General features: G+C 39.0%; 1 protein-coding gene across 1 annotated transcript in view; it reads right to left on the bottom strand.

Moving 5' to 3' along the window:
• Nucleotides 1–15,703, bottom strand: part of DNAH5 (dynein axonemal heavy chain 5) — a 249,075-nt gene that overhangs the window by 72,296 nt on the left and 161,076 nt on the right. The window contains exons 56-58 of the mRNA XM_037799237.1: nt 7,340–7,571; nt 2,666–2,780; nt 1,692–1,868 (exon numbers count right to left, since the gene is read on the bottom strand). Of these exons, the coding sequence (XP_037655165.1) occupies nt 1,692–1,868; nt 2,666–2,780; nt 7,340–7,571 (524 nt within the window). The remainder of the gene's footprint in view (nt 1–1,691; nt 1,869–2,665; nt 2,781–7,339; nt 7,572–15,703) is intronic.

Below are 15,703 nucleotides of genomic sequence, written 5' to 3' on the forward strand. Positions count from 1 at the left end.
CTTTTCTCTGCAAGCAAAGCAATATGACTGTTATTAAAGCCCAGTACACCATGGCAATAACATCTAAAAGCATTTTGTATGTTTGCAAGGAGCTGCTTAAAGCCAGATTAGCATAGAAGAAAGAGACACTTTTTTTTGCTTTTGCTATTACCTTATTTATCACATAGATTTACGCAACCTGGGAAAATGTTAGAGTTTGGATTTATTGTAATTTTCTTAATATAAATTGGTACTACAATATTTCAAGATTTCAAAATCTCTCAAAGAGGCAGAAAAACAGCAGGCAGGATCAATGAAGGAAATTATCAAAAATCTCTCACACACATCCCATCACCACACATTTCTGCATGGGTTATAATGTGATATGGGATATCTGGGTGGTGGAGAGCACAAAATTAGAAAGATACTGGAAAACATCCTATAACCATCAAAAGGGATACCAAGCCTTCTAAATCTGGGAGAAATTTTATACTTAAGCAAGACCTGGGATGCCATATGCCCTGTTCCTATGTTGCTAGCAGGCATCATGGTTTCAATAAAGTTTTCAAAGTTTCTTTACTCTGTCATTACCTTCACTGTGTTGATCAGAGGTGCTCAGGGAAGACACAGAGACAAAAAGGGAGTGATCTGTCCACAAGTCTGAAAAACTGAAAACCCTGCAAGACTTCAAGGATGTAGAGGAACAGTTCAGCCAGTGACAGGAGGAATGGAGAATAAATAAGCTAAGATATACTAACATGTAAGAGTAGTGTGAAAATTAGTAGTGACAAAAATGAAGGCAATATCTTCATTGTCTCAAAAGTTGGAAAGATGTGAGTATTACATGGGCTCAGGAAGCCTAAAGATTTAACTGGGATCAAAAAGCTTTAAAAGTATTGCAGGCAGCATGCTAAGGAAGTGGTAAAAATAATTACATTATCAAGTAATATTGCACATTCAATCAAGGTTAAATAACTTGCATTAGGAATGGATAGATCAGCAGTGTTCCATTCCTACAGCCATTTTCTATGGCTAGGAATCAGTAGCATATGGGACTAGATACATGAGACAGAAGTAAAAGCAATTTTAAGTTGAATCCAAAAATATCTTAAACAGAGTCTTCTATACTTGATCAGCCCTCAAAGGTGTGGCGAGGCTCACTAAACCCATCATATTCTCTCAAAATGCAACTTCCTCTCTAGTTTCACTATTTGTGTTACTGCCACGCAACTGTATTGATTTATTGTGTCAGAAGTCTTTCCAAATTCTGCCATAAAAGAGCTAGGCTAACTCAGATCAGAAGTTCTTTATTTAGATAATTCAAGGATATACTCAGAGAATGTCAAGGCTAGCAACGTTTCTTACAGATCATCTACTACAATGTCCTCAAGTTAAAAGTGAGGAAATGTGATTCTAGAAGGTGACATGACTTTCCCAAGATCACAAAGTTTATTGATGATGAAACCAGGACTCCTAACCACTGTTCTATGACACTACCCATCATTTTTAAGGGAGGAAAATGAGATGTTAAATAGCATACACAAAATTTATAAAGAGCTGATGAAGTCTCCACTGGGAAAATACTACTTGAAACCATGTCAGTGGAAGGAGACTTGGAATGAGTAGGGCACTGCCTTGTTGTTATTAATCTTTTATGCCTGGTCCTCCTCCCAGACCCTAAAGCTGCCATTTGTTATATCCCACAGACTTACCTGCAACGCTGCTTCTGCTTCTTCTAAGGCTGGTTTTGCTGCTTCCAGTTTTTCTCCAGCGATGGCTTTGTCGGTAGAGATGCTATCTACAATGGCCTGAGCTTTGTCCTTCACCTTCTGTACCTCAGCCTTGACCTTTTCAGCAGCCTGTGCTTTCATTGTCACTTCTTTTAAGACCTATCCCAAGATAAAGCAAAAAAAACACCTCCTCAAAATACACCGAAGCTCCAGCTGAAAAATGCAAATTTTTGCCTTCATTTATCAATGTTGTCCCCTTACCCAATTTTTCATAGGCAACATAAGAGTGCTTTATTCCAAAGGAAATAAATAACATATACTTCGTGGTTGAAAATTAGTGTGGTGGTTTGAAGCTGTTATGTACCCCATAAATACCATGTTCTTTTAATCCATTCCTGTGGGTGCAGACCTACTGTGGGTGGGACCTTTAGATTAGGCTATTTCAGTTGAGGCCTGCCCCAGGGTGGGTCTTAATCTTTTACTAGAGTTCTTTTTGAAAGGATAAAAGATAGAAAAAAAACAGTGATGCTGAGAGGAAGCTAAGAGATAAAATTAAGAGAAGCTCAGAGAGAAATCCTAGAGAAGCTAAACAAGGACACACAGAAGCTCCGAGAGAAAGCCACTGGAGCCAGAAGTTAAAAACAGTAAAACCCAGGAGAGAAGGACCAGCAAACGCCAGTCATGTGCCTTCCCACGTGACAGAGCAGCCCCAGATGCTGGCAGCCTGTCTTCGTAGTTCATGCATTGTCCTATTAATGCCTTAATTGGGACATTTTCAAGGCCTTAGAGCTGCAAATTTTTAAGCTAATAAATTCCCATTGTAAAAGCCAACCCATTTCTGGTATATTGCATTTCAGCAGCTTTAGCAAACCAAAACAGTCAGCATACATATATCATCAACATTTATGAAGTGAGAATTCAAAACTAATATGGTCCATGTGTAAGTGTCTACCCACCGTGTCAGCTTTATCATTAGCCACTTGTAGTTCCTTTTCTTTTGCTTCCAGTTCTTTGCTCAGGGCTGCAACAGACTCTGAAGCTTCTTTTAGTTTTTCCAATCCAGTGTTCATTCTGGAGTTGAAAATCCAGGTGAGTGATGTTAAAATTTGTGGCATTTGGCCACATTTCCCAATTATTGGTCCACTAATGTGAGAAATAATGGTCATATTTGAAGAATGAGTATGTGTATAAATAGCAAACCCAGGAGGGCTTAACAAGAGGGATATACAGAAAGGCATGATTCCAGACTGAAGAAATTGGTATGTTCTTCATAGACTGGGGGGGTGAGAATGAACCTGCTGAAACAAGCCACATGATTGAAGAACCACAACGGGTAATCTACATATGTGAGAAACATGCTGAGTTAAGTTTAGCTAAATGAAAATAGACTTGAATAGAAGCCTTATCATAGAGAAAGGAAAAATAAACTATTTCTGTTTTTCTAAAGAGACCAATGAAGGTAACAGAAGAAAGATATGGAAAGGGAAGAAACTACTTTAAAAATATCAGGGGGAGGACCAAGAAGATGGTGGCACAGAGAGGAGTGGAAGTTAGTTAGTTAGTCCCACGGAACAACTAATAAACAACCAGGAACAACTAGTAAACAATCTGAAATAAATGCTGGGGGACAATTGTGGCTGTTCATACATCATACACCAATCTGGATTGGGAGGAATGCCTGAGATTGCAGCATAAAATCTGTAAGTAAACACTATGGACCCAAGTCAGGAACCCCCTCCCACCATGGCAGCCCAAACTGCATGTGGTAGAGAGCAGCACTCTCTGAACAAGCGAACATACCTCAGTCCAGCTCCAATGGGGTTTTAATTAACAAATGTGGAGTGCTCAATACAAGCTACAGATCCCCAACAAGCAGACAGCGGCTTTAATGATGACTGACCTTAAAGAGCCAGAAGACTACTCTGTCTCAGGATGGGGAACTCAGAGGACCGGGAGCTATCTCTGGCTGATAGGTGACACTGGGGGCTGCGGACTCACCCTGAAAGGGGGCTTTCTGTCCCTTTTTCTCTCTCTCTCAACCTGAGCTGCTTAGTGGAGAAAGCTTCATCTCTTTTAAGTTCACAGAGCTCTGCAGTGGAGAAAGACTCAGCCATTTTCAGTTCACAGTGCTCTGACCCAGACAAGGCTGGAGATAGCAGAGTCAGAGAGACAAAGAGTCTATTTAAGTGCAAATGAAAATTCCCTAGGGGTGTATCTTCCCTAAGAGGAAAGAGGTGGTGCCCACCTCTACTACCCACCTTCTATTCAGAACCAGAACCCAGGCCTGGGGGTAAACAATCAAACCAGAAACAACTTAAGCTAAGAATTAAAGGGGCCACACCTCCTTACACCAGTTGGCAGGAGTGACAGGCTGACAGATGCCACCTGCTGGGCAGATTAGGAAAAGCACAGCACCTTGAGGCCTCACAGTGTGTGTCAATCTTCTAAGACACACCCTCAGGGAAACCTGGTGCTGAATATTTCCTGCTTCAGGACCTGAGCCAGTTCTGGTCTGTGAAAACCTGATTGGGGTAACCAAGGAAACCAGAGGCTAGACAACAGAAAACTATAACCTACACTAAGAAAAATGAAGATATGGCCAAGTCAAATGAACAAACTTACACTTCAACTGAGATAGAGGAATTTAAACAACTAATACTAAATCAATTCAAAAAGTTTAGGGGATATATGGCAAAAGAAATGAAGGGTATAATGAAAACACTGGGCGAACATAAGGTAGAAATCGAAAGTCTGAAAAAACAACTGGCAGAATCTATGGAAATGAAAGGCACAACACAAGAGATGACAGACACAATGGAGATATACAACAGTAGATCTCAAGAGGCAGAAGAAAACACTCAGGAACTGGAGAACAAGAACAGATAGGGAAAAGGATGGAAAAATGTGAGCAATGACTCAGGGAATTGAATGACAACATGAAATGCATGGATGTATGTGTCAAGGGTGTCCCAGAAGGAGAAGAGAAGGGAAAAGGGGCAGAAGCAATAAAAGAGGAAATAATCAATGAAAATTTCCCATCGCTCATGAAAGACATAAAATCCAAGAAGTGCAGTGTACCCCAAACAGAATAGATCTGAAGAGGCCTATGCCAAGACACTAATAATCAGATTATCAAACATCAAAGACAAAGAGAGAATCCTGAAAGCAGCAAGAGAAAAGCGATCCATCACATACAAAGGAAGCTTGATAAGACTATGTGCGGATTTCTAAGTAGAAACCCTGGAGGCAAGAAGGAAGTGGTGTGATATATTTAAGATACTGAAAGAGAAAAACCACCAACCAAGAATCCTATATTTGGCAAAACTGTCCATCAAATATGAGGGAGAGCTTAAAATATTCTCTGACAAACAGACAATGACAGACTTATGAACAAGACACCTGCTCTGAAGGAAATACTAAAGGGAGCACTACAGACAGATAAGAAAAGACAGGAGTGAAAGTTTTGGAACACAGTTTTGGGTGATGGTAGCACAGCAATGTAATTACACTGAACAAAGATGAGTGAGTATAGTTGAAAGAGTAAGATTATGAACATGTGGGACGCCAGAAGGAAAGAGGAAAGATAAAGATTGGAACCGTATAACTCAGTGAAATCTAGAGTGCTCAACAATTGTGATAAAATGAACAAATATGTTTTTACACGAGGGAGAACAAATGAATATCAACCTTGCAAGGTGTTAAAAATAGGGAGGTATTAGGGGAAAAATACAATCAATGCAAACTAGAGACTATAGTTAACAGAAACATTGCATTATGCTTCCTTTAATGTAACAAAGGCAATATAGCAAAGCTAAATGCATATAAGAGGGGGGACATAAGGGAGGGGTATGAGACTCTTGGCATTGGTGATGTTGTCTGACTCTTTATTCTACTTTAGTTTAATTCTATCTTTTCTTTTGTTGCTTCCTAGCTGTCATGTTTTTTTTCCTCTTCCTTTTTTTCTTTTCTTTTCTCTCTCTACCTTCTTTGACTCTCCTCCTCCTTTGTGGAAGAAATGGATATGTCCTTATATACATAGTGGTGATGGTGGTGAACACATAAATATGTGACTATACAGGGAACCATCGGTTGTTTACTTAGGATGGAATGTATGGTGTGTGAACAAAGTCATCCTAAAAAATGGGTTGATGAAGAAACCCTGAGGGCACTATATTGAGTGAAATAAGACAGCCACATAAATACAAATATTGTAGGGTCTCACTGCTTTGAACTAATTATAATATGTTAACTAATAGACATGAAATATAAGTTACCAGGATATAGAACAAGGCTAAAGAATGGGGAGCAATTGCTTATCATGAGCAGAATGTTTAACTAGATTGAACTTAAGTGTTTGAAAATGGACAGAGGTGATGGTAGCACTTTGTGAGAATAACTAACAGTGTTGAATGGTGCATGAATGTGGTGGAAAAGGGAAGCTCAGAGTCATGTATGTCTCCAGAAGGAAAGCTGGAGATTAAAAGATGGGAATGTATAAAACAGTGAATCTTGGGGTGAACAATGTCCATGAATAATCGTACAAATATTAGAAATCTCTTTCATGAACTAGAACAAATGTATGACACTGTAACTAGAAGTTAATAATAGAGGGGCATGTAGGGAAAATACATGCCTACTGCAAACTCTATAGTACAGTTAGTAGTATTTTAACATTCTTTCATCAACAGTAACAAATGTACTATACCAATACTGAGTCAATAATGGAGGGGGAGGTTTTTAGGAGTATGGGAGGATTTGAGTTTCCTTTTTTGTCTTTATTTCTTTTCTGGAGTAGTGAAAATGTTCTAAAAATTGAAAACAAAAATAATTGTGGTGACGGATGCACAGCTATACAATGGTACCGTGGGCAACTGATTGTACACTTTGGATCTTTGAATAATTGTATGGTATGTGAACAATCTCAATAAAAAAAAAAAAAAAAAATCAGAACTACCCCCCAAAAGGCCTAGCTGTCTGCCTGAATTTGAAATCTTTTTAGGCCATAGAGTCATTTAGTCCAATGACCTACCCAGGGATATAGCAGCCCTAGCTGATTCTAGCCAAGTTCAGACAGAAGATCTGAGTGTTCTGAAAAGAGCAGGCAAAGCAGTGAAATTAGAACAAACTTCAGTGAAGCAGTCTTCACAATGCAGTGAACATAAGTGTCCACCAGGCCCTTCAACCCCAATCACTTAGGGAATGAAGGACAAGGGGGAGGAAAAGAGAGAGGAAGTCAATGATAATCTCAACTTCCTTTCGGGTCTACTACTTTAATGAGTATTTCACTCATACAGAAAGCGATAGGACATGTCAAACTTGGCAATACTTTAATCTGCTGGGCAACAGTAAAACTCCTAGGAAACATAAAATAACACTCTGAATAGGCTCTGGAAGAACAGGGTTTCTCAACCTCAGCACTATTAGCATTATGGATCAAAGAATTCTGTGTTGTGCGGGCTGCCCTGTGCATCGTAGGCTGTTTAGCAGCATCCCCAGCCTCTGCCCACCATGTGCCAGCTGTTACAACCAAAAAAATCCTCACTCATCGCCAGTGTCACCTCGGAGGCACAATAACCCCCAGTTGAGAATCACTGCTTTAAACTAAATTAATATTTGAACTTGACACTTACCTGTTGGCCAGAGTTTGTACTTCCGCATGCTTTTCTCCATATATCAACTTGTAGCTCTGAATAAAGGAGAGGTACGATTTGGGTGTCACATGGGTAGAACGTCGGAATCTCTGGAAATAATCAACACACTTCTCAGCCACCCCATCCTGGAAGGAGCCCATGCATTGGACCACCTCCTTCTTGGTTTCCAAACTGCAGTCAATATCATAGGAAGAGAGGAAGTGTTCAGACACTACAAAGAATGAAGAAGCCAGTGTGTGAAATAAGAACATGAATTACTATTTTAAAAGTTAACTGGAAAAAAAAAGTTAACTGGCTAATCAGGGAAATACAAATCAAAACCACATGGAGACACCAGTTCACACATATTAGAATGGCTGCTATTTAAAAAAAAAAATGGAAATTAACAAGTGTTGGAGAGAGTGTGGAGAAATAGAACACTCATTTATTGCTGGTAGGAATGTACAATGGTGCAGCCAGTGTGGAAGACAGTTTGACAGTTCCTCAGAAAGCTAAGTATAGAACTACCACATGACCTTGCAATCCCACTACTAGGTAAATATCCAAAAGAATAGAAAGTAGGGGAGTCTTCAACAGATATTTGCACACCAAGTTCATCGTGGCATTACTCACAACTGCCAAAAGATGGCAGGAATCTAAGTGTCCCAACTAATGAATGGATAAATGAAATGATATATACATACAATGGAATATTATTCAGCTCTAAAAGGGAATGAAATCCTGATATACGCAACAACATGGATGAACCTTGAAAACATGTTGAGTGAAATAAGCCAGGCAAAAAAGGGCAAATATTGTATGGTCTCACTGATTTGAAGCAATTAGAATAAACAAACACATAGGGTCAGAATCTAGAATACACATTACCAGGCCACAGGGTTGGGAAGATAAATGGAAAATTAAGGTTTATAATGTACAGGGCTCCTATTTGGAATGATGAAAATGTTTTGGTGATGGATGTTGGTGATGGTAGCAGAACATTGTGAACACAACAGCACTGAAATATATATATATGAATATAATTAAATGTTAGATTGTATATATGTAACAGAATAATTTAAAAAAAAAAAAAATCCATGGAACGGCACTTACACAAATAGTGAACCCTAAGTTAAACCATGGACTTTAACAGTACAATTACAAAAATATGCTCTCATCAATTATAACAAACGTTCCACACCAATACAGGGGTGTTGATGGTGGGGTGGTGTACGGGAACCCTGCATTTTATGCATGATTATTCTGTAAACCCACAACTACTCTAATAGAGAAAAAAAGTTAACTAGCTAGTTTTAAAACAGTCCTAGACATTTCTAAGCACTGCAAGCCATTTTTGTAGCCCCAGCTAAGCAGATCTGTGTCGGCATTTTTGGCCCTAGGCCTATGATATCAACAATTTTATTTTCCCTTTCATGTGCAAAACTATAAAAGACTGTAAGCCTATCATTCTTTGTTTTCTGGTGTTTGTGCAAAGAAGCCTCTTCTACACAGCTGCAGGTTCTGGTCAGCAGCCAGCCTGTTTTATCGTTTACATAAGAACCAAAGCGGTACAAATAACTCAGAAGTCAGTGCCCATCTGGTACTCATATTTAACAATCCCATTTATTTTGTACTCAGAACCTGTCATACCCTTAATTCCCCCAGGTACTGACTACATTTGGCAGGTGGAAATGTTCATCACTAAATTTTTTTATGCCTCAGCCATCTTGCTCTTAAATGGGGCAGCTGGCCATTTGTGGTCAATTCTAATTTACAGCATCCTTTAGAAATGTTTGGGTAAAAATTTGTTGTTGGAGACTTTTACCTTCCCAACAGTGACAAATATAGGACTAATTCTGAGAAAGCATTGCCTACTGGAAAAATAGGCCATGAAGTCAGAGCTAATCAATCGTCATATGTATGTCAAGTGTCTTCCCTGTGATGGGTGCCACAGTGTAAAAAGAAAAAAAAAAATATTAGTATCAACCCCCAGAAATTTATAAGCATTAAGTATAATGCAGAATGAAACTATCACAGTCATCTTTATGTGTCTAAGAAGAAATGGCTGGTGGATTTGCTTTAAAAGTACTTCAAGTGTTGAATAATGTACATAAGAGTTGCAAATAAAAATATGGCCAATAAAAAGGGAGGGAACGGGAAAGAATCAAGTGAGCAAGCCTAATGTGATAGTTTGCAAAGACATGAACAGCAGTAATTTTTCGCCTCAAGTAACTGATCATTAAACTATGTTCCTAATGCGGGAATTGTGTGGAAGGATTTATATCTACGTAAATGATAAGGGATATTTATCAGCTTGGTTACACAGGCAGTTTCCAGCACACTGAAAGGCAATAAATTAAGACACTCAAAAGTCAAATTTTATTATATGAGTTAAGTAATCACTCTAAAAGATGGCCAAAGTTTAAATTCTTGAAAGTTCCAATCTGGGCACTGGAAATCTGAGAATGATTCTTGCCTGTGAAAATTTTTTGTCTGTGATAACCTTAAGGGCTGCAATATTCACTGTATGCTAGGCAACATGCTAAGTGCTTTACTTGGCATTGTGGGAAACTTCCTGGTGTCTACCATGTAGTGGTTTCTTTCCTTTTTATGAGAATAGAGTGTCAATAATAGTAAGCATTTTTCTTTATGTATCAACTTGTCTTTTTGTATCCATAAAAATTCAGAGAATAAAAATGGGATGGATTTTAATATTTTTCCATGGACTCAATATCTGATACAGGAAAGGTTATAAAAAGGATCAGAACTTCTCTCTTGGGTTGTCTCACACCTGCTAAGAGGCAGACAAGAGGCCATGGAAAACCCACCTGTCATCTCCAACATCCAATAACTAAGTCAGCAATGCCAGCTTGAGGACACAAGATCCTTCCTACAAATGAGCAGTCCTACCTTCAGGCTGATGTCTGAGATGAGTGTGGGTTACATGCGGGTAATGTTTGTGCAGTTCAACTGATGGGGAATACGGTGAGGCATGTATAGGTTAGAGGAGAGGACACCTGACTCAGTCCAAGTTTGATGTCCTCCAGAAAGTGAGAAAGATATCCTAGTTGGCTAAGCAGTAGCCATCCCTCCTCTTCCTTACTAAAAGTATCCCAAGTTTTCTCAAGGTAACAATTTGCCTGACATAAACTCTTTGATTCCCTAACCCTCTTGTAATTAAGAGTGACCCAGTTCTGGCCAATGATATGTAGGCAAAAATTCCTGGAGAAGAATCTTGTCCTGAATTAAAAAGTAGAGTTTCATGAAGAGCTGGCCAACAGACACTATGCCTTGGGATGCAGCAGCCATCTTGTCCCTATGAGGACAAAACTACATGCTACCGATGGGAGCAAAGAAAGAAGGAGCAAGGTCCTCAGTGGAACTGTTCTGGATTGCCACCTTGGCATTTTCTTGGGAGTGGGAAAAAATAACCCTCTACCTGTTGAGCCACTGCTTCTCTGGTTTTCTCTTATTTAAAGTCAAATGCATCGCTAATTAATACAATCAAAAGGCAAGCAAATCTAATTTTGGCATATCCTAAATCACAAATGTTTTCAGTTAATCCTTACACCACTAAGTGATGAATATTATCACATATATTATATACAAGAGGAAAATGAGGCTTAGAGAAGTTTGCTTGCAGGTAGCAGGGTTGAAATTACAACCCAAGGATGATGGACTCCAAAGACACATCAGCTCAATTTAGCAATTCCAACAGAAGCAAATGATGTAATCTTCAGAATGCTAAGCAAACATTTTTAATTGAACCTGAACATTCAAAAAGACTTACTGACTAATGTGCTTCATGAAAAAATATGCTAATTTTTCTGAGAAACAGTGCATACTTTCGTGGTTGTGTTACTTTTGGAGGGGTTATCGTGCCCATGCCTCCTTTCTCTTTATGCTACGTCATTAACTGCGGGCAGTTGTAGAGGCAGTTGTAGCAAACTGACAAGGCAAAATTTTGTATAGCATAAATCAAGTAATAATTCTTGAATGGGGTATTCATTTATATAATTAAAATGGCCTTCTTTGAAAAAAATACATATGCTATTAATTTTGCAGGGGACTATTTTCAAGTGAGAGTGATTCATTTAAATAACAATTTTGCCAATTTAACATGGAATCTAGGTCATTGTTTTTACCTCATAGAAATCTAAATGAGCTTGATTGATTCAGCCATGACTTTGGAATCCCAGAGTTTCATAAAGAAACACAAGACCACCAGAATGAAGATAATAACGATGTTTAGAAACAATAGATGCAAAACAACTTCATATAAAGCTAAAACTAAAAATTTGCAAAAATGGAGATTTTTAAATCATGGGCAAGAGACAAGATTTTACAACATAAAATAAAGCATATTTTTCTTAAATGTTTCATCAGAAGACTCAGACAAGTTAAATTCACATATAAATAAAATAACTCACTTTTTTTAAAAAAGCATAATAATTATTAAAAACACTATAAAATCTAATATTAACCTTTTCAGAATATTTAAATTAGAAAAAAATTATTCAGAACTTTCATTTTATGGAAAGTATTTCTTATACTCTAAATGAAATATTCTATCACAAACTATAAATAATAGATTTCTTTATAATGTGGCTGGAAATAACTTATTTCACAATCAGCATCCTTAAGGCCACTTAAGTGATGGTTTTCTAGAGACCCTGTTGCTATTTTTCTAAAAAGATTGAATAATACTCAAATCCCTAAATATATTAAGCATTTCTAATAATCACAGATGGTATCCTTTCAAAATAACATACAGCAAGTTATTATTTGATGGGTAAATATTGGTTTTCGCAGTAGGATTTTACATTGATTGAAGAAAGGAACTATATCTTATAATTTCTTTATCCAGCACTGTTCCTGGCACAGTATTAAATATTCATCTATTATGCAGGCAGTAAATACTTACTAGACTGAACTGGAGACATAACCACAAAAACTTACCAGCTATTAAAATATTTTAAAAGATTTATATGCCCAGGTACATTATATAAAGCATAACTGCTATAGATACAGGAGGCCTAAGAAAGGGAAAAATTTAAAATATCCTCAAGTGAACAGAGATGGATCATAGCATGTGATGAGTTTTGGCTGAGTTTTAGAACTTGAATAAACAAAGATGAAGGAGAGCATTCTAGAAAAGGAGGACATGTGCAGAAAGATACGGATGATTGAAGCATGTTCAGAGGACAAAAGACAAAGGGTGCTCAGGAAAGAAAGGGGGTATTTTTGTTGGGTTAGAGAAAGAGTACAGGTGAGTTAGGACCTTATCATGGGAGGATGGTGAACTGGGGCCCCGTCTTACTCATTCACTCAGCACCGTAGGTACCAGCAGAAACCATCAGCTGCTGAGGATTAAACTGTCCTTGGACTCATGGAGTTTTTAGTGTGGTAGGACAGGTAAGCAGAATCAAATAAGTCACACAACTAACTACATACATTACAAACTGTGACCAGTCCCAAGAAGGAAAAGCACAGAGTGCTGTGCAATGGAGAACAGGAGATCCGGCTTAGGGGGGAAAAGGGGGACACAGGAGAATGTTCCTCTGAGGAAGTGACCTTCAGCTGAGCCAGGCAAAGGGAAGACAGTGCAAGGAGGAAAGGCAAGGGGAGGGCAGTGCATGGTGTGGAAGCCCCCAGAGGGGAAGGAAAATGGCCTGTTCCCTGATCAAGGAGAACAGAGAGGAAGGAAAAGCAGACTCCGCTGAGGCTGGGAAGTAGGCAAGGGCAGCTCCTCCCAGCCTTGGAGGCCATGCTGAAGACCTTGATCTTGTTCTTAAGGAAAATGGGAGGACACAGAAGATCTTCAACAGAAAGCAAGGTGATTGGGTTTGTGTTTTTATCATTACTCTGTCTGTAATGTGGGATAGATAGGAGAGAGGTCATCAGAAAGCTGTTTGCATAGTCCAGGGGAAGGACAATGATCACCTGGCCTCGGATGGCAGTGAAACGGGAAAGAGGTGGAGAGATCCCCATAGTTCAAAGGTAGCATTGACATGAATTGATGAGGGATTCGACTTGAGAGTTAAGGGAAGGAGAGGTCTCTGATTGTCTAGCTTGATGAATGATGGAGAAAGGAAGACAAGATGAGAATCAGCTCAGTCTTAGATGTTTTGAGTTTAAGGAGGCTGTGAAACATACAAGAGATTGGATAAAGCAGGCTTTGGAGTACACAGGATTCAAGTTCAGGGGACAAGACTAGCCTGGGGATAAAAATTCATGGAGCATATGATACAGGTGGCTATGGAGAGAATATGGAGGGAAGAAAGAAGAAATTCTAGAAGCAATGAGGAACTCCAAAATTATGACTGCAGGTTGGAGTTTCTATCAAAGGCACGAGCACAGTAGTAGAGGACAATTAGGAGACTATGTATCTCAGAAGCTGTGGGGAACAGTCAACACTGTTACATGCTGCTAAGAGATAAAGTAACATAATGACTTAGAGATGTCCACTAGACATAGCAACATAGCATTGGTGACCTCAATGAGACTCTTCAGTGAAATTTGGAGGCAAAAAATTGACTGGAACAACCTGAGAAATGAGTGGGAAGGGAGCATATGAACAGTAATAAAAGAAACAGAAGAGTACTGAAATGATTAAAAAAAAAAATAGTAGCAGATAGTTAAATATGATATATTATGTTCCAGGCCCAATCTTAAGCATTTTACTTATACTAACTCATTTTAATCTTTGCAATGCTATGATGAAGACCAAGAGTATTGATAATTCTTGTTTTCAAGATACTTGGTTGAGAAATGGAGGAGAGGGAGAAGGAATGTAGAGGGAGGGGTAAGTGTTGTTTTGAAAATCGGAAAGTGTGGGCATATTAAAATGCTCAGGACCATGGTACACAGATGGGCACCCAAGCATGGAGAGTTGAACGGAGACTAGAAGTCAGCCCAAGCTAACTGTTGGGTTCTACCACTTGGCACAGAGACACACTCATCCAGAGGAAGGGGAGACTTTTTCATTTGCACAAACAGGAGCACGCAGGCCTTGAAAATGCAGATGGGAAAGACCCACTTGAGAGAGGAAGAGGTGGAGGAAACACAAAGGAACCTTGGTTCCTGAGAAAACACAAGGTATAGGATTCAGTAAGTTAAACACGGGGAAGCACAGCCCTCTGTTGGATCAGGAGGAGAGCACAAAAGCAGACGCACGTAGGTTTGTAGGGGAGGTGGGAAGCTGAGGGAATTCCTAATGACTGCTCATTTCCGCCGGAAGTAGGACTTGGGGGCCATCTTTTGAGAATGAATGGGAGACACAGGGGCTGAGAGTTTTGAAGAGAGGGGAAACCATTTGAAATAATCCCTGTGGCAAGACAGAAGGGGTTGACCAGGAATAAGTATGACTGGATTCTCAGTAGCCACACCTCTTGGGCGGGAGAGGAAGGTCATCTGTCACTAGCAATGAGCAGGTTCACTACAGATAGAAAGACTGTGGAAAGGAAAACCCAGTGATGCCCCCAGCACCTGGTGGCACTTGACAAACAGTATTCTAAACCCTGCTGGCCATTTACCCCACTGGGTTGCAAGCTTCCGAAATGAGTCCAGTATCCACTGGGCCTGGCTCAGTAAATGGTATCAAGCTCAATAAATGTTTTGACTAAATGAATGAAGAGGTGCGTGCATAAAACTCAAGACTCTTGCTAGGAACTGAGGACATGGCACAGAAAGAGTTTCCCTGTGTAGCATGTCATTTTGACTTGGGTGAATGTCGGCCCACACTAAGGTAACAGCAAAATAACTAAGGTAAAAAGGTACTTAAAAGAAGGGGACAGAGGTGAGAGACTTCAACAAAGAGAAGACCAATGAGCCCACTGCCTTGTATGAAAAGGAATGTTCGAAACAGGGACTTGGCAGGAAGGGCTCCATATTTAAATGAAATCATCTCCATTATAGTATATTACAGTATGTGTCGGCTGAAATTGTTATTTTCATTGTTAATGTTAATACTTTGCATGGTGTTTTACAAAGTATTTGCATACTAATTACATAGTAAACTTTAATATAGTTCCTAAATACTGTCATTTTATGTTCTGCAGTTACATGTTACTTTAAGGAATTTTATAATCTTACTGTTATCTATATTTATATTTTTATAGGAATTAACATTTAAAATCACTGGTGGTTTCTCAAAACTTAGAAGACAAAAGAAGAAAAGGGCTATATATTTGTACCTCACACATCTTAAATATTTGGAGTTTAAAAACCATAAATGGGAAAACAATTATTGTCAGGAGTAGTTGTGCTGAGAACTAAACTCCCCCAGTGGATAAGAGTTGGCTTAAAAAAAATGAATAGGACACTTGGATTCTGGCCCCAGTGCTGATCTGCTGGCTTCCTCCA

This window comes from Choloepus didactylus, chromosome 11 (assembly GCF_015220235.1).
Source record: "Choloepus didactylus isolate mChoDid1 chromosome 11, mChoDid1.pri, whole genome shotgun sequence".
In the NCBI taxonomy this organism is placed as follows: domain Eukaryota; kingdom Metazoa; phylum Chordata; class Mammalia; order Pilosa; family Megalonychidae; genus Choloepus; species Choloepus didactylus.